This window comes from Agelaius tricolor, unplaced genomic scaffold, assembly GCF_023055355.1.
Source record: "Agelaius tricolor isolate 1412-34295 unplaced genomic scaffold, bAgeTri1.0.p SCAF_2, whole genome shotgun sequence".
Lineage (NCBI taxonomy): Eukaryota > Metazoa > Chordata > Aves > Passeriformes > Icteridae > Agelaius > Agelaius tricolor.
Genome location: NW_027269262.1, coordinates 85,995,635 through 86,008,370, shown reverse-complemented (window position 1 = coordinate 86,008,370; position 12,736 = coordinate 85,995,635). Strand labels below are relative to the sequence as shown.

Sequence of the window (12,736 nt, the reverse complement as noted above, 5' to 3'; positions counted from 1 at the left end):
AAACGACAAGGGAAAACCAGGGCTTAGTTCTCAGTCTCAGTAGAACATTTTTTCAGAAGCTGCCATAAATGTCCTTTTAAAATGAAGGAATAGCAAACCTGTAAGCTGGGAAGCAAATCCCGAATCTCTCCCAAAGCTGCCTGCCTGTGTTAGGATCATTTATAGTTCAGTTTTATTTTTCTGTTAATTCCTAGGCAGATGATTCTAACACAAATCAATAAAACAAAAAAAACCCCAAACAAATAAACAAAAAAACCCAAAACCAAACAAACAAAAATAAATCCAACATGTTAGAAGATGGTTCATCTCTGTAGATGAAACAACCACCTCCACCTTCTGTTTTGAATAAATTCAGATTTCAACTGCAGTGGCTTGGCTTATTTCCAGTTTACAGTTATTCTAGTCCACTTACCTGAAATTCTCCCTTTCATGCAACTCTGATGAAATGTTTGCCATCTCTCAACTGCCTGCAAGGGTTGCAAAGTGCTTCATGAGCAAGAGTGCTTACGTAGGGACAAGTAAAGTGATTTCTTTATAGGTAGTGATAAAATTTTCAAGAGCATCCTCCACTGGCGCAAATCTGTTCCTCTGGAAGAAACATGGAATTTCTACAGATTCCGGTGGGAGCTGAATTAAGCAGACATGGGTTCTTTTATACATCCCAGTTCTCCTCTAGCATATTCTGTATTGAATCATTGAAGCCATTCAAATGAAAACTTGGCTGCAAAGACAAAATTTAAGCACAAGAATAAAAATTAAGATGGAATCCTCAAAGTTGGTATTAAATTAAATTAAATCAGTGAGGGTAAATGATAAAGGAAATTTTATTTTCACCATGATGGTTTGTTTCTAGTTTCCTTTGATGCCACATTTTGCTTAAAGTTCTTCTGGAAGAGAAGTAGCTTTAAGTGTCCTGTGAAAGTAAAGGAGCAGAGAAGTGTATTAAAAATGTTCCTTGTATTTCACGTAGAGCTTCAGTACAGCTGTTTGGCAAGCACTGTAAATTCTGCATTTCATTTCAAGGCTCCGATGCTGCTTTTGTAAGCTTATCTCCTCTACTGCTCCAAAACAGCAGCAAACCCCAACACCTTCCTATCCAGATATAATGCACTACTAACTGAATCTAGCCCAGAAGCTCCTGTGAGATGTCTGTGTCTTCTGAATGGGCTAATCTCTGGTGAGCAGTTGGAAAGTGGAAGCCACATTCCTCTTATTCCAGCAGCAAGTTAATGACCAGAAGAGGTTTCTTAACCCTGTACCCATAAGATGTTTTAATTTTTTTTATTGCATTATTCAGGTACTTTGCAATCATACAACAAAGTAAGAAATGTCATAAATATGAAGTTACACCCCATAAAACTGTATTTTTTTAGTGGCAATTTGAGATCACATTCATAGTTTGTTTTCCAGTAGGACAGTGGCAAGAGGAACTGATGCTCAGTTAAAAGTAAGAGTAAGAAATTAAATAACTGCAAGTATCCTATTCATTAGAATACTAAAGACCTTCTGCAGATAGAAGAAAAAACCCAAAACTGTTCTCCAAATGATATAAGAAGCTGACAACTAAGAAGAGGTTCATTAATCATTGTGGTCTAGCCTCATTTAACAGGAAGAAGCCAGGGGGCTTTGCTACCACATGAAACTGGAATTCAAAGGTGACATATTTTTCAGTTTTTGTGGATGGATCTACACCTCCTGGTTTATTTTGGAGGATGGGATTGCAGTTATAAATTCTTCAACAACATCTTGCTTCTGTTCTGAAGCAATATCTAAAATAGGAAGCACACCAAAAGGCACATAAAATGAATGTATTTTTAAAATTAGATATCCTGTCTAATAAAAGGCAGAACTTTTATGTTATTCATAGCTGTAAGTTGTCCTGATTTACAGTTCAGATACAATTAACAGTTTCATTTCACATAATTCTTTTTCCTCATAAGTGAATATCGGAATCACACGCTGGAAAAAAGCCACTGTGGACCACTTCTATAAACCCAGTTACAGGGGGTGATACAAAAAAAAATTAAGAGAAAAGCCTTGCTTTCTTCTCTTTTTCTAACAGAATGGGGTTTTTTTCCTCCAGGAAACCTTCAAACACCTAAAGCCCTCCACCAAATAGGATTTACACACTTACCTTCTTTCCAAACTCCCTCGTGGAAGATTGTTGGGGTGGTTACCCAGGGCTTTGCAGAACAGAGACCTTTGGCATCTACCCTGCCTGCACAGTGCCACCTGCCCCTTCCCACATATACCCACACCCAGGCATTCTTCTTCCCACTCTGAACCCAAAAACAATAGAAAACCTGAACCCTTGGTCCCAGTTCACTGGTGCTATCTGGCAGCACTGCACCTCTAATGGTTAGAAGCCAAGCAAATATGTATTTAACGGGAATTATGAAAATCAAAAAAGTGCAAGGCCCAAGTTTTTGAAAAACACACTCTTCCTCCACATCAAAGGGCTCATTGATTTGTTACTGAAGTCATGACTAAAGTGGTGCTAAGAGGGTGAAAAGGGGAGAAAAGATCAAATCTAATCTTTGGAGCTGCGTCAAGCAAGTACCTTATGGCCCATCCGAGGCTGATCATGAGACAAGTCCTGAATGTAAATATTATTTAATATGTCTGGCAAATGTTAGGAATCTGTCTGAGCATATTCTTCAAGTGAGAAATAGCTCTCCTTTTCATTTGCTCCCTTTTCTGTGTCCTTGAACTTTGTATCCCTTGAAATCCCAAGTAACTATTCACATTAATAAAGTGTTAAGGTGTTTGACCAAGATTGGCTCTGCTGATTTCAGCACTTAAAAAGGGAAACCGCTCTGTTGTTTTAACCACTTCAACACTCACCATCTCAGTTTATTTTCTTATCCTCTTTAACTTCTGTTAAAATCAAACAGGAAGCAATTAAGGTGAGCCTACTACAAAGCAGCCCTCAAAGTACATGGCTATGTCCTAGTGCAGAATGAAGGTCATGCCCTGAAAATGTAATTATATGTATGTGGAAGGAATGCAGAGCCTACATACTGAGGTGATCAGTGAGAAAATGCACCACTCCAGCTTTACTTTCAGCAGGCAAATGACCACAACCAACACAGGCATTGCTACCACACCTGCATGGAGGACCTGGTGGCAAGGCAAGTTGAATTGACATTACACTGATCATTTTACCCACTTCAATTAAGAGATGGAGTGGGAGCAAGGATCTAGTCTCTACTAAGCTGTGAGCAAAACTAACACCACTTCCCCTCATCCAACCCCCCTTTAACTTCAGTCAGGTCACTGTCAGGGTGACAGAAAAAGGAATGTCATGGAAATAGACATGTAATGACAACAGTGGGAAACAAAGTGAAGTCTTTACACAGGATTTAGCTAATTATATTTTGGGCAAATATTTATTTATCTAAAAACAAAATAAAAATCATTTGTAAAAGGAAAAAAAAAAGTACTTAAATAAAAAACAAAATTGTGAAATGTTATGGCACAGAAGTTCAAGACAAGTATAAATCCAGTTGCCACAACTGTTGCGTATTAATGTTGCACATTTTTCTATAAAGGCTTTATTAAAGGTATTTACATGGCAATATGATGTGTAAATATATACAGCAAACTGGGGACAACCTTTTTCTTTTGGATTCTCGTATGAAAAAATGCCTTAAATACAAAATCTTAAAAGAAAAAAAATTGAAGAGTTCATCCCCAAGCATGAAGAATGTCCCATCATCCCTTATGTCCAAAGTATCAATTATGAGGCAGTTTTGAGGTTCTGGCCAAACCCTTGGGAGATTCAGCCAAGGTTGTGTAGTCTCAAGTTAAATCGCACAGCATGCAGTTGCAATAGTTCCATACTCGATGGACCGCGTAGTTCATGAGAGATATTAGAATCATTAATATTTTATCATAGTTTCAGTCTAGTTTGCATTATTCTAAGTGATGCTCAAGAGTTCCTATGCACAACAGTTCCTTAGCTGCTCAAGTTTGTGTTTCAACTGTTCTCTCCTCCGCCTCAACTGCTCTTTCTCTGCAATCAGTCTGTGTTCCTCTGACTGGATGGAAAGAACGTACTCTGTCGCTTTTTTCAGGATGACAACCTTGGGAGCCTTTTCATTGTTGGCCACCTCGGGTATCTCGTCACGCAAGGCAAAGAAACTCAACTTCAGCTCATTTCTCCTCTGGCGCTCCAAGACATTGTGTGTTCGCCTCTTGTCATTCTCTTCCGAATCTGACGAGCCTGACGTGCGCGGACTGGAGCATTTTCGGTTGTTGCTGATCTGTTTGAGAACTCTGCCACTTTCCAACCTTAGCCTTTTTGCAGCTGGGTATTCAACCTTGGTGGAGGGAGGAGCGGCATAATTGTGCTGATGGATGTTGACATGACACCGTTTGAGAACCAGTGGGCTTTGGTGGGGCTTACTGTGCTCTTCTGACGTCTCTGTGCTGCTGGACTCTGTGCTGGATTCATACTCATTTGCTTCAGCTAATGTAACAACATCGATTTCCTCATCTTCTTCTTGTTCTTCTTCTGCCATAAAAAAAAAAAAAAAAAAATTAATTCATAACTTGTATGTAGGCACTCTCAAGACTACTGTATGTAAAGGGAAGGCTACTATGAGTTGCACAACGAGGAACCCAATGACAAACCCTTCTTAAATCTATTTCATGATGCTGGACATGGCTTTCCCCAAGAGCCTTCCCTTTAAGGAAGCAATGCTTCAAGTACAATAGGACACATGGACTGCAGTCCAAACCCTGGCTCCCTGATTTCAAAAAGTTGTAATGATCTTGCGTAATGTCGAGTGCACGAAAGATAGTAGGAAAGTTTAACCTCGGTTGTCAGCAGTACAGCGCAATAAAGCTCCCAGACTCAAGCTGCCCTTAATTATGGATTTAGAAGGCTTTGGCCACGCCTTAAAAGAAAGCTTACTTAACACACATGGGTATTCAGAGACATTTTCTGAATCTCTCTTGATCTGGTAATTTGTGGAAAATAGGAGGGAGTTTGGGGGCGAAAAAAAAAAGAAAACTAGTTTTAAAAAAGGAAAAGGGGAAGGCTGTAGCGCTTTGGGTAGAAACTCACTTTCAAACCAGATTTACGAGGGAGCGGAACCCGCTGTCACATACCTAAGGAAGCATTTCTAAAACTTTCCCAGCCCCATTCACTCCCCTGCAGTCACTTTCACTAGCACCTCCCTGACTGCACATTCTCCCCGCGGCTCTCGGGCTGGAGTTAACTCCTTCCCGGCCCACGGGTGAAACCGGGAGCCAACCTTATCGGGACCCCATGATGAAAGTTTATCCCACCTACACTTACACATACTTTTTCCCCCCCGCTTTTCACTCCCTTATTCCCCGGAGGAAAAACTGGGCTGGTTTTCCAGGAAATAAGCTGGCTAGGACTCTCCGTGCCTCGCAAACGTGGCATTTAAAAAAAAAAAAAAAAAATCGCACGCGGGGAGGGGAGCAAAAGGGGGCTGAGGAGGGAGGCGGGGGTGTGCTGCCTTCCAGCTGCGCCCCGGGAGCCCCTGGCGCCGCGCGGGTTCCCACGCCCTCCCGGAGCACGCGTGGGTCCCACTCACCCGAGTCGCTGCTGGTCGTGGGCGGCGTGTCGACGCCCAGCAGGGACGCGGGGCTGGCGCCGGGCGGCGCGGCCCGCGGGGCCCGCTCGCTCAGCGGGTAGGGAAAGACCACCGAGGGGTCGATGCAGTCGGCGGCGGCGGCGCCCAGGTCGTGCAGGTAGAGGCTGACGGAGGCGGCGGGGGACGCGGCCAGTCCGGGCGGCGGTGCCGGCGGCGCGGCGGACGGCGGTCCGGGGCGGGCGGCGGGGCCCCCCTCTCGGCGGGCAGCCTGGTAGGACGCCAGCTTCTCCGAGACCACCTTCTCCAGCTTGGCGGCGGCGGAGAAGCCGCTCCACATGCAGTCCTGGATGATGATGGACTTGACGGTCTCGTCGTCAGGGTCGCAGATGAAGCTCTGGTTGACCATGTCCCCCCCGAGGAGCTCGGTCACAATCTCCAGCTGGTCAGCGGTGGAGGGGAAGCAGGAGGCGGTGGCCAGGCTGGAGCGGCGGCTGGGGGAGAGGGGCGGCGTGGGCAGCAGCTCAAACTTCTTCCATATGTCCTCGGACGGGGCGGGGGGCTGCAGCTCGCTGCCCCGCTGCTGCGCCGCCAAGTAGAAGTTCTCTTCCTCCTCCTCGAAGTAGAAGTAGGGCTGCACAGAGTCGTAATCGTAGTCGTAGTTCTTGCTGGAGAAGCCGGCGCTGAGCGGCATCGCGGCGGCTGGTGCCTGCGGGAGGGAGGGGAGAAAGGGGCACCCGGGTGAGCTGTGGGGGTCGGCTCTCCCCGGCTTCGGTGGAGCTACCGGCCCCCGGCGCGCAGCGCTCCCTCCCCGCTCCGCACACCGTGCCGGCAGGGAAATGCGCAGTCGCGTTTAGTAAAAAAAAAAAAAAAAAAATTATAATTATAGTAATAATAAAAAAAAAAAAATAAAACAACCTACGACCCTCCTTCACTCCGTTCTAAGCGCGGCGGAACAATCGGGAGGGCGCGACCTGACCCGCCGAGGGATCGGTTGTCAGCTCCCGGACCACCCTCCCCGCTCCCCCGGAGGGGCTGCGGCAGCCCGGCTCGGCTCGGCTCGGCTGGGCTCAGCTCAGCTCTCTGCCGCTGCCGCTCACATGGGGCACGGAGCTCCTTCCCTCCCGGGACCGCAGCGCCATCCCTATCCCCCGTCCCGGCGGGAAGGGGTGCCAAGCGCCCGGCGGCTTCTAGCCGGGAGCCGGGCGGTTCCTCAGCCACCCACCTGGGCGTGCTGGCGCTGCGCAGGGACAAGCAGCGACCTTGGCAAACTTTGCCAAATCTTGTCATATATATATATATACACATATCCGCATATATATAAATGCATATAAGCAATATATGTAGCAATCATACCCTGCCCGCGCACACGCGAGAAGCAAATGCTCCCCTCCCCCCGCAAAAAAATTAAATTAAAATCCGAGCGCAAGAAAAAGGATGGGAACGCCGGAGCTCCAGCAGAGGAGAGCGTCCGTCGGGAGGGACCGTCGGTATCCACGTCCGCGGAGCGCAGCCCCGCCAGCAGCCGGGGTGTCACCAGCCCGTGTCAATCCAAACGCCACAACCGCGGGAATCGAGTGATGGGAAGCCAAGAGCCCCGCAACTCACCGGCTTCTCCAACGCGCCAGCTGCGAGACGTAGCGAGGCGATTATTGCAGGCGGTGCGGGAACAACGAAGGGAAAATGGATAGATGATAAAAAGAACCGCCAGAAAGGACGGGGGGAAAATTAAAAAAAAAAAAAAAAAAAGAAAGAAAAATAGACAAAACGCCGGGAGAATGTAGGTCTCTTCCTCCCACTACGGTTTGATAAACCCCACGGAGCGGCGGAGCAGCCACCTCCCGGCGCGGTCGGTCGGTCGGTCGCTGCTCCGGGGCGGCGCGGCGCGCTAGCCGGTACAATAGAAGTTTAGTTGCTTTCCTCCTTTAAAGCGCCGGCGAGGGGCGGGGGAGCGGTGGCGGGGGCGGGGGCAGCACCGCGGGGCCCCGCCGCGCTCCCGCCCGCCCTCGGCAGCCGCGCAGGTTCCGCGCTCCGCCGCGGGAGGGCGCGGTGCTGCGCGCCCCCTGCGCTCCTGAGCGCGCACAGATCCGCGGCCGCGCCTTGCCCCCGCCTCCGCCGGCCAGGAGAGAGAGAAGGAGCTGCGCCGGCAGAAGGCGATGCCGCGCTCCGCGGCCCTTTTTATTTATTTTACTATTTTTTTGTTGTTGTCTTTTACTACGAGCCGCGCACGGAGAGGTCGGAAGTAAACATAGTAGAAAAAAAAAAAAATAAAAGAAATTACTAGCAGGGATTAAAGGCAGATCCTCGCCGCTCCCCTCCTCCCGCTGGCGTTCTCGCAAGGGAGAGCGCGGTAACCCCGATGGCGGCGGCGGCGGGGAAGGGGCTTCACCCGCCCCTCGCCCCCCTGGGTGAGGCTCCAGCACCTCAGGGCGAGCTGGTCCCGCAGCGCAGAGCGGTGGCCGAGGGGCAGCGGGGGAGGCGCGGGCTGCCGGCACAAAGGAGCGTGTGTAGCTGGGGCACCCCCCAACCCGGTCGCCGCTTGATTATCCCGCCTCTGCCGGCGTCTGCAGAGGATTAAACAGGGAGGGGGCGGAGGCAGAGCCCCACGGGGGTCACCTTGCAGCCACTCTCCCTTTGGCGGTCCCCGCGTGTGCCCCCGCCCCGGCTTGTGCCGCCCCCACTCTGACCACCTCCTCTCGCCCTCTCGCCCCATGGTGACCTCCCTCCTTTCGGTCATCCCCGAGGGACGCGGAGCTGCTGCGGCTGCAGAGCTGCGACGGGGCGCTCCCTCGTATTCCCGTTCCCTATCACGACGGGTCCCTCGGGAACTCCGTCTCCGAGGAACCTTCAGCTGCCGGCGACCCTCCCGGGCGTCCCCGACCCCCTCCCGCAGCTCCCGCACCTGCCATTCTCCCGTCCCCCGGGACAGCCGCCAGTCTACAAGGAGCTACGCCCCGCGCATCCTGCCACCACATCCCCACGCCGGCCTCCGCACTCGCGGGATGTGGAGGGACACCTCCGTGTGCCCCCCTGAACGCTTCCCGGCGGCTCTCCCGTTCCCACCGCGGGCAGCCCGCTGGGATGTTCTATGCCTGTATGTGTATTTATTTCCCGCTCCCCAGCATTTTGCACAGCACACGCGAGCACAAGCCCTCGGGGTTGCGGGGCCGCCCCCCGGGCGCGGGGACCCCCGTCCGTGCCCGGCGGAGCCGCCGCTCCGGGGGCGGCCCCGCGTTCCCACGGCGGCCGCGCCGCTTCCGCGGGGCCAGCGCGCCCCCTCCCGGCCAGCGCGCCCCCGCCGCGACAGCCGCGACCCCCGGGCCCGGCGCGCCCTGCGCTGCACCGCCACCCTCCAAAAACCAGCACCAAACCCAGCCAAAACACACCCATACACGACTAAACAAAACAAAATAACCCCACTCATTTTGCTGTTTCCGATCGTGTCTGATGAAGAGCATTTCGCCAAGCAGAGTGTATGCAAACATCGCAGTCCTCACGGAGCAAAGGGTGGCAAGGAACCTCGGGCCACCTTCTGTCCTGTGTCCTGTTGATTAAATGAAGGACAGTTTTACGCTGAGAGGGTGACAAAACAAGAGCTGTGGCATAGGCATGGTGTAGATGCTTCATCAGCTGACATTTCCAGAATGGGATATCCATACCTTTGCTCAGAAATGGCTTAAAATACATTGTGCTATTTTTAAATAACATCCCACTCTGCCCATAGCAAACCTTCCTTCTGTAAATGGAAGTAACATGACTAAAGGCAGGCCAGAAAGGTGCAAGATCCAAATTACTCTAGTTACAACTGGTGTAAAATGCAATATGGGCACCTGTCTATTTAGGAATAGCATCAGTTTCACCAGATACACAATAAATGTCCTCAAAATTGTAAAAGCCATTAAAGTTCAGATGGAGCTGCTAATAGGTGAAATATTTTGAAATTACTCCAGTACAGATAGGGTTGAAAATCATGATCCCATTCATGGCTGCAATAGAATCACAGAGCAATTAACTCTAATATCACAAAGGGTTATGACTTAAAGTGGAGAGGAATAAGTAACATGAGCAGATGGACTCTTAAAATACCCTGTGTTCACAAGAATGGAAAAACAGGAAGGGAAGACTGGGAGAAATGTGCCATTGAAACAATATAGCCTTCAGAGGAAACAGTCTTTAAAATATTCTACATGATTTCTCCAGGCTTGTGCAGACTGTGAGTTCACTTTTTGTTGAGGAGCCCACTCTGAGGTGCACCAGCATGGATCTTATAAGGCAGTTTTAGTGTAGATGAAAAAAAAAAGGTATTTTGCTCTGATTTCTTATGTTCAACCCCAGATAAAAAAGAGGCAAGGTGTGAAATCAGTAAGTATCAATTTCCAGTAAAAGGGCCATTTTGACAAAATAGCTGTTATACAGAAAGAATAAATGCACAAGTATAGCATTAAGATGACAGTGACAGCAGAGTCAATGTGATTGTTTTGTCATGGAAGGATTTAGTGATCAGTAGGAAATGGAAGGGGACTGAGCTGGGACCCCAGGTGGAATGTATGTGTGATACACCCACAGAGTGGGAACCTGTGAGAAGCAGAAGTGAAAGCAAAATGTGAGAGAGAAGTAGAGGTGGTGGGAAAAGCTCTTGCACTCCCCTGTCTGGAAACCCCTGAAACATAATGTGCTGTGTGCCTGTGCCACCTACTGCATGTTTTGTTCTCAGGAGACATCTGCAATTTCTTTTTCAGAGGACAATAAGCTGTCTAATAGTCATAGGGTCACCATGAACACTGTACTGGGTCCAGCTCTGGGTACTCCAACATTAGAAAAAGCATGGAGCAGCCAGAGTGAGTCCAGTGAATCATGGCCATGAAGCTGATCAGGGGGCTGGAGCACCTCTGCCGTGAGGAAAGGCTGAAAGAATTTTGGTAGTTCAGACTGGAGAAAAGAACTTACAATGCCTTCCAGTAACTAACAAGGGCCCATAAGAAAGCAGGAGAAGAACTTTTGACAAGGGGATGTAGAGATAAGATGAGGGTAAACAGCTTTAAACTGAGAGTAGGTCTAGATTAGAGATCAGGAGGAAATTCTTCACTTTGAGTGTGGTGAGACACTGCAACACGTTGCTCAGAGAAGTTGTAGCTGCCTTATCCCTGGAAGTGTTCAGATTCAGATTGTATGGGGCTTTGAAAAACTTGGTCTCATTAAAAGTGTCCCTGCCCATCGCAGGGGATTGGGACTAAATGATCCTTCAGGTCCCTTCCGACCCAAACCATTCCAGGTGTCTATGAACTCAGAGCTATCTTCAGAAACTACTGCTGAAAGTTTCACTTGACCTCTCCAAAGCCTTGCAGGTCTCTGGCCTTTCACAAGTGAGAAACAGGAAAGTACTAACTAGATACTAATTAGTCTTGGAAAGTCCTAAGTCTTTGAATGAGTGATATACCCAAACAAATGTGGTCAGTTCAGTCAGAGACACTAAAATAGGCTAGCACACTTTCACTGATAGCATCTGTGCAGAGAATCATGTCCCCACTGCTACCCCAAAAGACCCCAGTCTGAAATGCAGAGACATACGACAGCGTCAAGGAGAATCAGATTTACCTTATTACTATGAAAGCCAGAAAATAAATGAGTTACTTTTTCATCTCTTTCAGCAGCTGTAATTTCTTTAACAATAGGAGGTGAGATATGTGTAGGCAGAATCTGACAGTGTTTCTGCAAGCTGCACAGCACTGACTAAATTAATAACATCTTCCTACCCCCCTCCTCCAGGCTCAGGGAAACTCATATGCTGTGCTAATGAGTACTTTCTCAGTGGACTCCCCCAGCACAGGGGAGAAATGCAGACATCTGGGAGGGCAACTGTCCTTCTCTGTTTACTGTGGTGAAAAACAGAGACTGAAATGCACCTCCTGTCAAAGATGGGCAGTTTCCACCCAGCTAGATCAGTGCAGAATGACCATCAAGTATGCAGGAGAAATCAGTAAGTTTTATGGCTGATGTGTTATCAGTAAATATGAATAAGAGAATCACAGAAGTATCATAAAATAAAATATAAAATTTAAAAAAAAAGCTAGTTTTAAACCAGAGGTAGCACATGTCACACATATCACATACTTAGGTCTTGTCTGCTGTTGGAAACCAAGGCTGTTTTTACCCTCACCCTGTGGATGTCTATCTTCAGGCAGAGATGTCATAGGGTCAGTGAAAGTGGTATCTAGTGTAATTTATTTATTTGACTCTTCCTCATCCTCTCAGCTTTGTGTTCTAGAGTGTTTGCAGCAATCATGGCAGCTTCTTCCTCGGCATCATGCCAGCCTGTGATCTTCACCATGGAAAGGCTCAAGCTGTTTATTACCAACAGGAAAAGGGAAATGTAGAAAAGGAAACTGATGAAAACTGAATGGGGAGAGCACTGAAAGTGTTACACAGCTATTAAATTACTCTCTCCAGATCTACACTGAGTACCAGCTCCCTCATGTAAATCCATGGAAGTCCCAGTAAAGTAAGTTTTGTCGTCAAGAGAATCAGGAAGAACTTTAGGTGCTCGTCTGGCTTGGGTTAATCAAAGGAGATTCAAAATGATACTTCCCATGATCGAGAGTTAAGTTTTTTGTTTTTTTTTTTTTTAATTTTTATTTTCATTTATTGTTAAAACCAAACACTTTAGATTTTAATTTTTCAATCTGGCAGTGCATGTGAAATAGGACTTTTAAAATTATTTGTATTGCTAAAACCAAATATTTCAGATGTTGATTTTTAAACTGAATATGAAAGCAAGTCTTCAGTGAAACAGACGTATTTGCAATTTTTAAAGGTGGTCAGCCATTAGGCACATATGTATTGATATATATTTGTCTTGCTGTTGTCTGGGATCATGAAATTGAAGAAGACACGAGACTGGAAGACAGGAATTACCTAACATTAGCTAACTAACAGTAACTAACATTTTTGAATACGGAGAATAAAAGCCTTTACACCAGGTTTGGTCTTTCCATGGTGTGCGGCCTTTACCTTTTTTGCTTTGGGGTAAAATTGCCACAGCTGTTAATTTAACTTTGTTTACAGTTTGACTTTGCAGCTCTTTCAAACCATCACATTTGGTATCAAATTTTAGTTTGTTTTCAAACAGGGCAGCCCTTGATGAGTTTATTCTTAATTATGTAAAATGAAAC

General features: G+C 47.6%; 1 protein-coding gene across 1 annotated transcript; it reads right to left on the bottom strand.

Moving 5' to 3' along the window:
• Positions 1-3,343: 3,343 nt before the first annotated feature.
• Positions 3,344-6,876, bottom strand: MYC (MYC proto-oncogene, bHLH transcription factor). The gene is made up of 3 exons (XM_071421792.1): positions 6,668-6,876; positions 5,571-6,276; positions 3,344-4,516 (listed from the first exon to the last, which is right to left on the bottom strand). The coding sequence occupies exons 1-3, from the start codon at positions 6,707-6,709 to the stop codon at positions 3,942-3,944; spliced, it is 1,323 nt and encodes a 440-aa protein (XP_071277893.1). The 5' UTR covers positions 6,710-6,876; the 3' UTR covers positions 3,344-3,941.
• Between the last annotated feature and the right edge of the window lie 5,860 nt (positions 6,877-12,736).